The sequence below is a fragment of the Antechinus flavipes genome, chromosome 2 (assembly GCF_016432865.1).
Source record: "Antechinus flavipes isolate AdamAnt ecotype Samford, QLD, Australia chromosome 2, AdamAnt_v2, whole genome shotgun sequence".
In the NCBI taxonomy this organism is placed as follows: domain Eukaryota; kingdom Metazoa; phylum Chordata; class Mammalia; order Dasyuromorphia; family Dasyuridae; genus Antechinus; species Antechinus flavipes.
The window spans coordinates 581,720,844-581,736,236 of NC_067399.1; the positions used below are offsets into that span (position 1 = coordinate 581,720,844).

At 43.6% G+C, this 15,393-nt stretch overlaps 1 protein-coding gene across 1 annotated transcript in view; it reads right to left on the reverse strand.

Annotated features, from left to right (window-relative positions):
- Window positions 1-535: 535 nt before the first annotated feature.
- The window catches only part of SH3PXD2A (SH3 and PX domains 2A), a 36,835-nt gene continuing 21,977 nt past the window's right edge, over window positions 536-15,393 (reverse strand). The window contains exons 4-7 of the mRNA XM_051981346.1: window positions 14,378-14,715; window positions 12,614-12,663; window positions 6,069-6,188; window positions 536-3,158 (exon numbers count right to left, since the gene is read on the reverse strand). Of these exons, the coding sequence (XP_051837306.1) occupies window positions 1,182-3,158; window positions 6,069-6,188; window positions 12,614-12,663; window positions 14,378-14,603 (2,373 nt within the window). The 5' untranslated portion in view covers window positions 14,604-14,715 and the 3' untranslated portion in view covers window positions 536-1,181. The remainder of the gene's footprint in view (window positions 3,159-6,068; window positions 6,189-12,613; window positions 12,664-14,377; window positions 14,716-15,393) is intronic.

The following is a 15,393-nucleotide window of genomic DNA, read 5'->3' on the forward strand; positions in this document are numbered from 1 at the left end:
CCCCACCCCACCCTCCCAAACAAATCCATCAAATATAATAAAAGTCCAAGCCCTAAGTACAGAGCAAAACAGTGACCAGAGATGTGCACGTGAGCACACATACACAGAGTACCCTGTACCACTACTAAAATACAAATGACGCTTATGCAGATTTCGAACTGATGGCTTAGCCTTTTCTTTCTCTGTAAACATTGATGCTGCAATGATTTTGCCTTCGTCAGCAGAGAATCAACAGCCGGTAGAATGAGGGACTGGTTCTCTTCTTGAGGGCTGGGGAGAAGAGGTCCTCGGTGTTGCTTTGCAGGACCAAAGGGAACACTTTCCCTTAAAACAGAATTCACGGTAAAGCTCTTCCTTGGGTTTGCCAAAGGAAGAAGTCTTGAAACCCCGACTCCAGAGCCGGCCAAGGAGAGCGGGCAGATACTGGGGTTTCTGTCCCGTGCTGGGCTTAGGTGTAAATTTTTTCCAGTCTCCAAAGCCTCCAGACTCTACCCTGCCCTGGCCTATAATCTCCCTCCCACCCACCCCTGCCCCTTAAACAAAGCTGCCCGGAAAGTTAAAATCCATGCTCAAAAGCTCTTTTCTCAGGGATAAAGGAAGAGATAAAACCTGAAACCCCCAAATAAATGATCTTTTACCAGGGGTGTGTTTGACAGTGAGATGCCCGTAGCATCCCATGACCACAGAGGTGAAGGATGATTGGGTGCCATTCTGGCAGGGACCAGCATGGAGGTCTTTTCTACCCTGTCAAAGTTATCAGCCAAAGGCACACATCATGTTTTTCTTCAAAGCCTTGCTTCCAGGAGAGGGTCCAATCACACAGCCCATCGGTGACATCAGGCAAATCCCTTTTCTTCTCTCCTTTCCCTACCCTACCCCAATGCCCTTGGACATCAATCACTTTACCCGCCCCCTCCCCCCAATTCTCCCCCTCTCTTCTTCACTTCCTTCCTAAACCTATGAACCATTCATCCTCCCCTTGGGTCCCCCAAACACTCTTCCATTCAGCCAAGGTGCACGAATTTGAAGAATGGCTTTCTGGTCACCCATCGCCTTTGGTTTTGTTTCCCCATTTTAAAATTATTTCTTTCTTTTTGGGGGGTGGGGGTGATCTTGGTTCTCTTACCAGGAGACAGCTGAAGCAAGCAAAATTACAGCCCAGAGAAGTTCCTTGCAAATGGCTAGTTCTTTTTTTCGAGATAGTTGGAAGGCACCCATCCTTTGAAGGGCTTCATACTGTCTAGGATCTGACAGTACCACCACCCATTGGGATTCCTCTCCAGCACCTCCATGGACACCCCCTCCTGGAATCCCGCCGTCTCTTCATCCCCCTCGTAGTCGGCGATGGAGACGTAGACGTCTTTGAGGTTATTGTGTATGAACTGAGACTTCTCGATGGGTTTTGGCCGGACGGTGGACACGGGGATCCCATTTCTCTGGGCGGGCAGCAATGCCGCGTCGGAGCCCTCGCTTCCCGATCTCTCGGCCAGGCTGCCCTTGGCGTCCCCGGCGGCCGTCCGAGCGGTGCTGAAGGAGGAGTTCCGCCGGACGGCGCGGAGGCCATCTGTGGCCGTGAGGGACTCGTTTCTCCGCAGGGCACAGGAGAGGTTGTTCTCCTTGGGAGGTGGTGACACAAACACTGACTGGGGTCTCACAGTGACCTGCCTCACGCCATTCCTCATCTTGACTGGCCCATTGCTCAGTCCAGAGGTCTTGGCGAAGCCTCCAGGTGGCTTGGAGGGGATGGGTGGCGTGATTTTCTTACTCTGGTTTACGGTGTTCAGAGCTTGCACCTTCTTCTCAATCTTTTCCAGACTATCTGATTTACCTTCATTCTTCTTGCTCCTGGAAGAAGTCAAGTCCAAATCCTTTGTGCAAGATTCCAATTGTTCGTTTTCTCCAAGGACGAGATAGTGGGAAGGGGCCCAGCCTTCTAAGTCTCCAAACCTCACGTACCACCAACCGCTCTCCTGCTTTTCCAAGACTTCCACTTCCACACCAGCAGGGAAGCTGATCTCTGAGTCTTGCACCTTCTGGTAGGCATCCGAAGTTATATAGGAGGAGCCCTGAGCCTCCTTCTCCTGATCTCTCTTAGTCCAATTGTTGGGGGAAGGATGAGCATGGGTGGGAAGGGTGATGAAGTCGGCTGAACCTCTTCTGCCCCCCTCCTCAGGTCCCTGGGATGCTGTCTGTGGAAGCGTCTCAGAGTCTTCACTCTTTGAACCCTTGAGACCACCCCGGAGCTGCCCCGTGGGTCTCAGCTGACGCCGGAGGCTGCTGATGTCCATTTTCTCTTGGCTCTGGGATTCTCCTTTACTTAGGAAGGGTTTGGGTCGGACTGATGGCTTGGCTCTGGAGCATAAGTTCTGCCCAGCTTTCAGGTCAGCAATCTCTTTCACATTACCCTTGGGAGGGCTCCGTAACCCAGCATCTGAGGCTGACCTGGGTTTCATGTCTCCATTCTTGGATAAGGAGGAGGAAGAGGAGGAGGAAGAGGAGGAGCAGGTGGTATTGATGGTCACTGAAGAACAGAAAGAGGCAGTGGAATGGTTTTTCCCCAGCTCTGGCTGAACATTTTTTTCTGCCTTAAATTTTATGAAGGATGACTTGGGAGAACTGGATTTGGGTGAGCTTCTCTTGTTGAGGGAAAGCAAGGAGCCCCTAAGGGAGTCAGCCTCCCCACTGGACTCCTTGGTCTCCTCCACATAGGGTTGGAATCCTTCGTTCTCGTAGATGGTCTCCTCCTCCAGGGCCACGTCCTCAGATGATTCACCCACCTTAAATTTGGCCCTCTGCAAGGAAGATGCTGGAGAAGACCGCCGGGGTGGGTAGGAACGTTTCTCTCCAGAGCTGTCTTCTCCAGGAGCCTCTCCCAACTCTGGCTCAGAGTCAAAGCCAAAGGCAGGAATATCATATTCTGGCTCCTCGTATTTGGGCTTCAGTGGGGAGTCCTGACTTTCTGTGGTCCCCGATGATCCCTCCTCGGCCTCCTTGGGTTTGCTGGGAGGAGCAGGGGGAGGAACCTTAGGCCGGGTCAGAGTACTGGTACGCCGATTGAGATTCGGTTTTTTCCTCTTGTCAATGTATGATGCAGGGGCCCATCCCTCCTTCTCTCCAATTTGTACATACCACCAGCCACCTGAGTTTTTATCAATGACCTAGGAGAACAAAGAAGAAGGAACAGGATGGTAAGCCATGAAGATACTGGGAACAAGGGTCGATTATCTTATATCTGCCTTTTGCATCTGGATGAGAATACACATTTCAAGTCTTTTCCTTGTCTTGTTTCATTTCAAGCTCACAAATGCCTTTAAGACTTAGTTCAAGTTCCATCTCTTCCATTTCTATTTCATTGTATATAAAATGATTGCTATGTTGAGGGTAATGTGCTTTTTGTTGGGGATCAAAAGACAAAAATGACACTGTATTAGCTGTCAGGGAATTTATGTGCACAGATTAACAAAATACAAAGGAATGAATGATGGGGCAAAGGAGAAATTATAGGATCAAAGCACTCCAAGAACACAGAGACGACTTTTAGCTGAAAGGAAGGGAAGATATTGGAGTCAGACAGTCAGTCAATAAACATTTATTAGTTGTTCGTTATGTGCTAAGCACTAGGGATATGTAAAGGCAAAATAAATCACTACACTCAAAGAGTTTGAATTCTAATGGGAGTCCCAAAATGTATAGTAGATACATACAAGATATCCACAAGAAAGATGGATGGAAGATCATTTTAGAGGAGGAAGACACTAGCAGCTGGAGTAGGGCAGGAAAGGGAAAGCCTTTCTACTTGGTAATAAACTTGACTGTGGGGAATGAAGAGAAGATGCATTTTAGATATGTGGGAAAGCCTGCATGAAGATGATCTGCATGGAGGAAAAAGATAGCATGTGAAATACAGGGAACCCAATTGTAAATGATTATTTTCACAGTGGTGTTAAAGATGGATTGAAGATGCAAGGAAGTCAAGGAAGTTTGTTAGAAGGCTATTAAAATTTTACAGGCAAAATGTGATAAGGATCTGAACGAGGGTGTAACCAGGTAAACAGGGAAGAGATGACTGAGATATACCAATAATACATTCAGAGGGGCTTAGTGAATGCATGTGGGAAGTGAGGGGGAGGAAAGGATCAAAGAGAACTTGGTGATTTCTAATCTGGGTCACCAAAGAGATGGTAATGCATCTTCAAAAAAATCAGAGAAGTTGAGAAGAAGGGGAATTTTAGGAGAAAAAATGATGACCTTTGTCTCAGAGATGTTGAGTTAAAGGTGCTAGTGTCCCGCCTAGATGGAGATGTTTAGTAGGTAGCTAGAGCTATGGAACAGTTTCATGGGATAATCGTACTTTACTGGGGCTGGAGGGTGAAGAACCAGAAAAAGAAGATGGGAAGAAGTCAGCTAGAAGGAGAACTGGTAGAGTAATGTTGTAGAAAATAAGGAAGCAGAGAATACTTAGAAGGAAAGGTTGATCAACTATTTCTAATACTAAAAAATAATGAAGGAGGATCAGGACTGAGAAAAATTCACCAGTCTAGGAAGCATTCCCTGATTTCTCCAATCCCTAGAAATTTCTTTTACTTCAGATTTCCTGTTCAAATAATAATTCAGCAAGTATTAAGTCCTTACTGTGGGCCAGGCATGGAAGAACAAATTCAAAAAACAAACAAATAACCAGACCCTTCTTTCATGGAGTTTACATTCTAATGGAAGAGACAATATGTAAATGATAAGGTTCATACAAGATACAGACAAAATAGATAAAAGGATATCTTAATGCCAGAAGAACCCACAAGATTCTCCTGCAGAAGATGGTGTCAGATCTGAGTCTAGGGAAGCCAGCTGAGAGGTGGTAGTAAGAAGGGAAAGCATCCCAGGAAGGGTGGGTAATACAGCCAAAGGAACTACAAATAGGCTGGTACAATCAAACTGCAGAGTGCATGGAGGGGAGTCAAATTTAAACATCACTTTGAAGGCAGGAAAAGGCTGCGTTATGAAGAGTTTTAAAAGTTAGAGAGCTTTCTACTTGATTCTGGAGCTTAGTGAGCAAGGGAAATGACACTGTCACTTAAAATTTAGAAAAATCATCTTAGCAGCTTCTTGGAGAATGGATTAAAGTGAGAATAAACTTGAGACAAGGAGACCAATTAGGAGGTGATTGATATAGTCCAGGTAAGAGGTGCTGAAGGAAGTCTATGGCTGTCTAAGTAGAGAAAAAGGGACATAAATATAAAATGATATAAAGGTAGAAATGGCAAGACTTAGACAGACTGGATCTGTGAGGTGAGTGTGAAAGAGGAGTTAAGAACGTTCATGGGGAAGTCTGCAAGAGGGAAGAGTTTGGGAAGGAAAGATGAGTTCTACTGTAGACATGTTGAGTGTGAGATGCCTAAGCGATATCCAATTTAAGATATCTTTAAGGAAGTTTAGCCTTAGAAAGAAGTTAAGGCTGGAAATGTAATCTGGGAACTATCTGCAGGGAGATAACTGAACTCATGGGAACTGATGAGATCACCAAGTGAGGTAATATAAACAAAAGAGAGCTTAGGCAACACTCATGGTTTGTGGGCATGATGTGGATAAAAGCTTTCTGATAGCTATTATAATACCATATAATAGCCAGCTATTGCTGGTCATTCATTCAATAAATACTTAATATGTGCCAGATACTGTACTAGGTACTTGGGAATACGAATAGACCAAAATTTAATATTAATAGTCCTTGCCTTCAAGGAGTTATATTCTATTAGAGGAAAGGAACATGCACGTAGATAATTAAGCACAAAGTAAATATAAAATAATTTTATTTTTTTTTATTATTATTGATATTGTTGTTTATTATTAATATGTTATTTATTTTTAAAAATTTAGCTCAGAAGCTATGCAGAAACAGGTAGTGGGCTGATCTGGCCCATTTGGGATAACAAAGGTCCTATCTAGTTCTGAAATTCTATCTATAGGAGATGATGTGAGGGTCTCTTGGAAGCTCAAGGTTACTTCCAGGAATAAAACAGAGTAGGAAACCCAGAGTTACCATGGGCCAAAATCATACTGATGACAGTTACCTCTGCCTTCTGTCCACCCCGGAAACTGATGCCATCCGAAATGCAAGACTGGAACTCGGCTATGGTGTAGTACTCAACCTCGACAGAAGGGGGCTCTGGTGGCTTTGGCAGCTGGAACCCCTGCAATCCACAGAGAAAAGCTCAGTTAGTTATCTACCTCCTTCCCAGGGCTTCGTGGGCAAAGTGCTTTGAAAACCACAGAGTAAATGAACGGGGAGTTTCCTCCCTACTACTAGCAGAGCCATAATCCCTGGGACGCACAAACTGGACTTTTGCCTCAGCATACCTGAGTCAGGGGGTGCTGATGGTCCTCTGTGGTAGAGAAACAATTGAAATGAGCAGCACCTGGTTAGCAAAACTAATTAAGCTACAGGACGGTGGGCTGCTCCCCCCCAACCCCCCCACCGAGGGTCTGTCTGGGGACACCTGTCTCAGATGCAGTGGAAGGTCCTCTCCTGAGAAACAACAATTCCTAGCGACAGCGCTTATTATTACTGTGATTCTCCACTGAGCACTGTAACAGGAATAAGGAAGATGTGGACTATCGAAGACCTCTGAGGGACAGGGGAAAGCAAGGGTGGCAGACATGAGCCAGAAAGGTGATCTACCACAAAAGAAGGAACATGGGACCCAGAATGGAAAGACCCTAACCCTCGGTAAAGCATCTGATCCCCGAGTCTTTGTTTTCTAGACTGAAAAGTGTTTTAAAAAGCTAAAACTGCATTGAGACTTTTGGGATAGCTTATAATTATACATCTCCTTAGGCAGTTAGGAGCGGGGAAATAAGACTGTATATAAAGTCCTTTGTAAAGTTTTAAATGCCACATATATTTCACCGGCTGTTCTGATGTCAAAATTGAATACAGGATTTTATTGGGGATTTTATCTTCAATTCAGAAGGAAGGTCTTTTAGACATGAGTCATATCACCTGGAGATTTCTGTTCTGGCAAAGGATGGGAAGAATACAGACACACTTGATATACTGTTGTGACTTGGCACCCCAAAAAAGGACAGGAATAGAAACATCAGACTGAGGATAGTTTAATCAACAGAAAAAAGATCTCCAGTAAGGAAAGTTCCAAGAAAGTCACTGGAGTGGAGGGAGCTGAGCTGGGCAGAAGGTAGGAATTAGACAACACAAGCCAGACCCAGCCCAAGGGAGAAAGGGGAGAAAGACTAGCATTATTATATAGGAAGGCTTATGTCAAGCATGTGGTTATAATATCTTAATTTGATCATGATATACCAACATTATGTGAAATATAACTGTTTACTGGGTCAAGGAGGCCCCCACTGTTAAAATGGATTTACGCCTGACTTATTTGAGCTATAGAAATAATAATTTACAATACAGTAATGCCCCAAGCACCTGAGGGTCAGACTTCCAGCAGCCTGAATAACCTAGGACACAGCAGGGAATCCAGAAGAAGAAAAACAGTCATCAGAAAGTTCATATACTTTGTTCCCTAGGACAGACCAGGAAGTGACCTCAAGCCCTGACTTGGATAGCTGTGCATAAAATATAGCAGCCAAAGTTTGATGGCACAGAAGGGAGACAAAATTGATTGAGTTTCCCCATCTCTGAAATTAAGGTTTTGGCCCAGATGGGTCGTGAGATTGCTTTTCTCTGTAATTCTGGATGAATCATTGAATAGCAATGTCCTTAAATCTTCTCACCTCTAAAATGAAGGAGTTTGGAATTAGATGATTTAAGTTAGTGAGCTCAAACTTGAATAAAAATGGGGGTGAGAACACATTAAACCCTACACAAGGATCCCTCTGGGCCACATTCTAGCTTAGAAAATCACTTGTTAACATTATCTATGTCCTGATGCATTTTCATTTATTTTTTTAAAGATTTCCCAATTCAATATGAATATGGTTTGGACTGCACTGGGATTACTGTGGATTGCACATACAGTGTATTTACCACTTCTGAGCTATTAGGGTCCCCTCGGGATCCAATTCTGTAGAATATTTTATTTTTGTCCAGATCCTCTTCCATCCCTCCATTATTTAAGTAGGGGCAAATAGCTCTGCAAAGCACAGGAGCTACTATGAAGCATCACTGTATGAGAGCCCAGTATGATCATATATGTTCATGATAACCTTGAGTTTGTCACTGTGGAAAAAAATTAATTTGTTTCCCATTTAAATGTATATAATTTACTTGATATAGCTATCTATGAAAAATAGTTAATTTTTTTTAAAGCTTTGGTTCTTAGAGGGGATGCCTAGTTATATAGTGAATTCCTTTATGGAGATAGCTCTTTGCCCAATGTCTGATGAATGTGGTGTCACTGGCCCTAGTCACAGAGAGAGTGGGTGACATCAAGGACCCTGGCGCCAACACTCCCTTAAGAGAAGTAAAAATCATTCATTCTCCAGGTAGAGATAAGGCTGACAGTGCCCCTGGAAAGGAAAGACTCTCTTGGTGACTGACAGCTTCACTCAAGTATCGGTGACTAAAAACAGAAAATAGGGTTCAAATACAGAAGTGGAAAAAGGAGGGAATCGATCATTCCTGAGGGAAGGAGGAGAAAGCCCACAGAGTTGAAAGGACTGATCTGGTCAGGGCAGAGCTTACTACGGATCGGATCCTGCTGTAGCAAGGGGGTAACGTGTCTGTGTGTGCACATACACACATGCCTAAGGGCTGTGGTGAGCATACAAGTCAAAGAACCAGGTAGAATGGAAGGAGCACTATATTCCATTTGGAATGGAAGGAGCGCTGTCAAGAAGGTTCTGAATCACAGCTCTGTGACTTATTAGCTGTGGCTATCAGGTAATTCATTTTTCTGTGCCTTGGTTTTCTCATGTGTAAAATTAAAGGAAGCTGAATTAGATAATCTCAAAGGTCTCTTCTAAGCTCTTAATCTGTGATCCAAGTCTTTTGATTCTCAGCCAGGACTCTCTTTCCCACCCTATCCTTCCTCTGTATTACTGAGAGGTGGAGGTGAGAGGATATACCAATGGAGAGCAAACTATGGCTAGAGGGAAACTGGCTATGATAGAAGGAGGAGAACAGCACAGACCCTGTGAAGGTGCACAATGACCCTCCAAGCATGCACGTGCTTTGTGGACCGAGGCTTTAGTCTGGCCTGTTCTGACCCTTGGATGGGAGGGATTCAGTGGGGCTTAATTGGAACCAGCAAGCCTGCTGCCCTGGCATTCCATGTGCGCTTGGTGAGTATGGAATTAATTGCTGCATTGCTGCCAAAATAAAGTCTAATCGAAAATAATTAGTCAGGGCTAAGCGATTCAGGAGGAAAAGTCAACATTCAGCAGTGCACCTCTCAGTGGGAACAGAAAGAAGCAAACCCCGTGCAGCTGAGAGTACAGGCCAAATGGGTGATGGAGAAAGGGACTTGCAATCCCATCTTGCCAAAGACCATCTGTGGGTGACCCTGGGTGATTTCACTTCTATGAGCCTTAGTTTCTTCCTTTGTAAATTGAATCGGTGATTAGACTGGATGGGCATTAAAGTCTCTTTTTTCCAGATTTAAATGTGGAGTCTGAAGATTTTATTCAATAGGATGTATCCACGGAGATCACATTTGTAAAGTGATTAGCACAGTGCCTGGCACATAGTAGGTGCTTATTCCAGTTCACTACAATGGCTGCAATCCTTCGCTTGAGCTGAACGCCACCTTTCCCACAAGCCCAGCAGAGTAAGAGAAGCTCTCCTAGATTCTTGATATCCAAAGCCACATTCATGCTTTGATTCATCCTGCCAACACATTTTCCACTCGAGTCAATAGGAACTAGCTTATAATAGCTAACATTTATGGAATGCTTTAAGTTTTACCATTTTTATAAATGAGGAAGCAGGAGTTGGGAAAGGTTAAATAAGTTACCCAGGTCACACAACTGATAAGTAACTGAGATTGGATTTGAATTCAGATCTTGATTCCAAGTCCAACATTCTATTCACTACTCAGTGTTCCTAGTACCTCTTCTTATAGTCATGGCTTGGGCTGATCACTCTAGAATGAGATTCATGTAAAGGCTGGGTTGACCACAGAAATGTTGTAAGAGTCAATTAGGTGATACAGTGGATAGAGTATCAAACTGGGTTCAAATTCAGCTTCAGATACTAGCTGTGTGACTCTGGGCAATGAATCTTTCATCTGCCTTAATTTTCTCATCTGGAATATGAAGATGATTATAGTATTTATCTTCCAGCTTATTGTGAGGATGAAATCAGATGTGTAAGGCACTTTGCAAACTTTAAAGTACTATATAAATGTTCATTATTATTGTTATTATTAATGGGATCCTGTGGAGGTTAGATTAGGTCCCCTCGGACAGGTCCCTTCCAACTCTCAGATTTTGTGAATTGGCCCCTTCCTCAACAAGATCAGTAAAAAGTTCTGGGTATGAGGCTGAGGAGCTCCGGTTCTCCTTGGTGCCTTGTACGTTCTTGTACATTCCTGATGGTTGTCTTGCTCTGCTTTCCTGATCTCTAACCCACTGCCATGCTTTGCCCTGACCCTTCTTCTTGGTACTGCCCTGTCATTAGCTTGTCTGAACCTGCATCTCTCTTTCTAAGATGAGCAGTAACTTCTCTGACTGATGCATATGGTGTCCCTGCTTCCTACACAGTCTGTCCTTTATGTCAAGGAGGAAGGGATCGATAAGCAAATGCTTCAGTGAACCAGGTGGGTTTCCTATTTAGTGGCAAATCTTTCTCTAACATAACCCCACAATCTTTCTGCTTTGTAAGCACAACCATCTTAAATTGTGTTTTCCTGAGGGGAAGGAGGAGCACCTATGCATTTACCATGGATAACTAAGTTAGAGCCTTTGAAATATGCTTCCCTCAGCAGGAACTTTGGTATTTGGATTCATTTCAACTCCAAATAGTCCACCTGGGTATTAGAGTTATGTCACTAGTTTCTAGATGCTGTTTCAGGCTCTTTTTTATTCTCATTTTTCTTCTATTCCTACAACTTCTTTCCTCTAGGATAGCATCCAGTGAAGTTCTTTGTCCCAGAGTCCTGACCCTAATAAGGGGAAATTTTTAGTTTTCTACACTGAACTAGCTTACTCAGCTAAGATTAAAATTCCTCTGAAATTATGACACTTAACTTCCATAGACCTCAGTTTCCCCATCTGTAAAATTAGCAAGTTAAACTAGACTGGCCTTTGAGGTTTTTTAAGATTCTAAATTTAGAATCCTAATTCCTTGCCCACTGCCTGGGGGCTGAAAGCCATGGGCCTGACTCAGAAGTGACAAAGACTACCTGAGATAGACTTGGAAGCTCTTGAGCTGATACAGCATTTCATACTTTTCTGGGGCAGAGTCAAACTGCATACTTCTTGCTCCATACCACTTTATGTATTCTAAGAGCTGGAGGGCCAGGTGAGCAAAATGATTCCCGCCAAAGCAACCTCCATGGGTCCCTAATCATTTCCTCATCTTTTCCTACAGTTCACTCTTGGCAGTTAACTTTATTAATAGTATATATTTTTCTGGGTGAAATACAAACTAAGCCCATATATGCACATCCACATTTCTGGAGCCTAGTAAACACTCTGGCGGGACACCGGAGATGTCCAGTCTAAATGTTTATGTCTGCCAGGCTTGGTGGACACAGATTTATTTAAGTTGAGAATACAGCGGACTTCTTAGTGATAAATCCTTCAGTCAGGCCCCTAGAGTATCATGCTTCTCTCCATGATCCAACATCTTAGGAACATGCAAGCTACTACGTCCAACACCTGTGGCAATGCTTCCAGGAACACAGAAAGCTCTAGCCTTTGAAAGCATTGAACTGACAGAGCCAAAATTAATTCTTCATGAAAAGTCCAGTTCCCACCCCAGTTCTGTGAGTGGCAGACATACATAAATCCTTCATATCAGGTGAACTCACCAGAGTCACCAAACCAATGTTGTAGTCCTGATTCTTATCACAAATGGATCATGAGACTCTAGACAGTAGTGGATAAAGTATGAGAGTTAAAGTCAGAAATTCTGTTGTTATTCAAGCATTTTAGTCATGTCTGACTCTTTGTGAACTCATTTGGGGTTTTCTTGGCAAAGATACTGGAGAGGTTTGCTATTTTTTTCTTTGATTCATTTTACACATGAGGAAACTAAGGCAGACAAGGTGAACTAATGTGGCCAGGGTCGCACAGCTAATGCCTGAGGCCAGATTTGAACTCAGGAAAATGAATCTTCAATCACAAGTCAGAAATATCAAGGTTTAGATCCTGTTTTTTATACTTACTAGCTAGAAAAGTCATATCCTCAGTGGTAAAAATGAAAAAAAAACAAAACCCAACAGACTAGTTATCTCCATCCAACTCAGATAAGTCTATGATTTTGTTGCTTGAGTCTTCGAAGGCAAAAACCTAAGCTTAAGGCCTTTCTTTGCTATTTCACTTCTAATTCTGGAAACTTGGATAATCAATTTCTTTCTCAGAGGCACAAATTTCATCTTTGATAAAACGAGGGGTTTGGACTAAATGATTTCTAAGGTCCCTTCTGGATCTAAGACTCTATGATTATCAAGCAAGAGTAAGAAAATTAAATACTAACCAGACTGGATTCTCTGCGTGGTGGAGGTCTTGTTCTTAGATTTGGGGAACCTGAAACAAGAAATAAATCCTTAGAAATCTGAATAGAACAATGAGCAGCTTTTGCACCTCAGCCCACCTCTTCCCTTCCTCAGGGCAAGAAAGAAGGGCACTGATGCACCTTTACTCTACTTGATTGACAAAAAGCTAGAAGTAGCCATGAATGGGAGGAAATGGATGGTTCAGATTATTCCTTAATTCTTACAAAGAACCACAACAATGATGATGATGATGATAATAATAACAAGGCAGATTTGTGCAACACTTTATCCCTATTATCTCACTTGAGTCCAATAACCACAAGGATAATTATCCCCATTTCATGGATGAGAAAACTGAGCCCCAGCCACATGAAATAATGTCTCCAGGGTTTGGATACTGGCACTTAAGACTTTTCTGAGATTCAGTTTTCTCATCTATAAAATGGGAATAATGATCCTGTCCAGCTGACCTCCTAGGGATGTTATATAGATTAAATACCATAGTCTATCTGTCTTTCTAGATATGAGATCTATCTATATTTGTTGACATCTCATCATATTTATTCTACATAACATATATATGGATATAGTTCATAATTTTTAATCCATTTATCTTTAATAAAGTTTAAAATTGCATTAAGACTTTAAGGACACAATATGTCACTGTTCTAACAACTGTCGATGTTACAAAAATGTAGAAAGCCATTCTTTTTTTTTCTGCATTTTTTTTTCTCCCTTTTGTAGTTCAATAGGCCCGAAGGACAAGGTTGGTAGTTAGTAGCTGACAGTTACTGATTATTGTGTGTTACTGGAAAAACTAAAGAAAAAAAAATGACCTGGGGCAATGACTAAGCTTCTTTATGTCCCTGTTTTCTCCTTGGAAAGAAGTCAGTCTAAATGTCCTGAGAGATCCCTTCCAGCACTATGGTTTCTCTGTGATCATATTATTTCAACTACATCAACAAAGGCAAAGAATATAGGGCTTACTTTTCCCAGGCCACATCTGCTTCCCAAATTTCCAGAATAAAGTCTTCCACCCCATTCCCCAAGCCCCTCAAATCACTCCTCCACAACTTGACTGATGTAAAGTCCTTTCCTGCCTCAAATGTTGGGCAGCTTGGGCCTTTCTGATTTTCATCCCACTGCCTGGGCTGTTCCCCATTATGGGATTGTAGGCAGGGCTCCCCAGAGAAGATGGCAGGTGCCAATAGAATGAGCCCTCAATGTGTAGAACATGTGTCCTTCATGGAAAACATGCTGCCTTCAGGAAGGAGCCTTCCATTGGCTCCAGCTTGCAAAACTCAGGGCAGACTGTCACACAATCGTGTGACTTCAGTTGTAAGGACTAGACTTACACATACAAAGAGAAATTATTATTTCTCTACAGAGATATTATCTACCAGGCACAAAAATAGAATGTTTTCCTTTGGAGACTGAGGGGTCTAGCTCATGGTCAACAGGACATAAACTTAGAGCTATCTCTCTAGCAGGGGATGGATTCATTGTTCAGACCCTTTAGGGAAGAAAGGCATGGTTGGAGAATATGAGAGCATTAGTCTTTTGCTAGGGGTAGGGGGGCCTTTTTGGGGTCAAGATTGGGGTCCCTAAAATTAGGGAGTCAGTCTCTGATTGGGAGGGGGTCACAATGAAGTTCAAAGTTCCTTCAGAGATGGAACCAAAGACCTTGGCTTCCCTAGCTGGCTGCGGAGGAAGCAGAAGAAGAGAGGAGGGAGGACGCCTCTTACTGATCTGAGCCCTCTGGGGTGCGATCCTGGCCACAGCTGGCGACCCCTGGGCCAGCTTCGATCCCGGCTTATCTGGAGAGCCCGTTGTCGTGCTGCCGTTGGCAGTATTACACAGGATGGGCAGGCTGATCTCCTTCTTGGTGACGGGCGTCTCGGGGCCCTCACTGTCAGCGGGGGCCTCCTTCTCCACAGACGCCTTCTTGTTCAGCAGGTTGCTGATCTCCATGATGTTGCCGATGATCTCCACGGGGCCCGTCAGGTTCTTTTTCCGGGTGGGGAGGTCATCCTTGGCTTTTTTCAGGTACGATGCTGGTGCCCAGCCCTCTTTCCCCAGATACCTGTGGCAAGGAGAGCGCTACAGATTAGCACGCCGGTGTTGGGACTGGATTGTCCGGCCCCATGGGGCTCTCAAGCCTCCCTATGACCAGCCTTCAGGCCTCTGACCAAGTCCAAGCCTGATCTCCCTTAGCTCTGTCCCTTCTATCCCTCATCTCCAGATCAAAAACCTACTCCCCGATTCTGGAGGGAAGTAACTGCTCAGATCCAAGGCAACAGTTACAAGTTACAATTGTTACAAGTTACAGTAGTTATAAGTTACAATTGTTACAAGCTACCAAAAAACACTACATAGTAGCCCAAACCCCTCTCCTCATGGGCAGATGGAGGAACTAAAAACGAGACCTCATTTCAAAGCCTGACTGACCTGGAGGGTAGCACTGGCAATGGCCAAGCCTTACCACTTAAATGCAGCTCAGAAAACTATTTAAAAATTCTCCACAATAGTCAAGTCTTCTTTTCTTACTGGGGTTTGGAGACAGTGAACTAGATATGGGGCCAGTAAGATCTGCATTCAAATCTCATCTCTGGGATTTGGTAGTTACTGGCTACATGACCAAGGAATCACAGTTTTAAAGCTGGAAGAGATCTCAGAAATCATCAAGGTCAATCCCCTCAGTTTTCAGATAAGGAAACTGAGGTGCAGAGGTTCAAATCCTGCCTGAAATACCTGTTAGCTA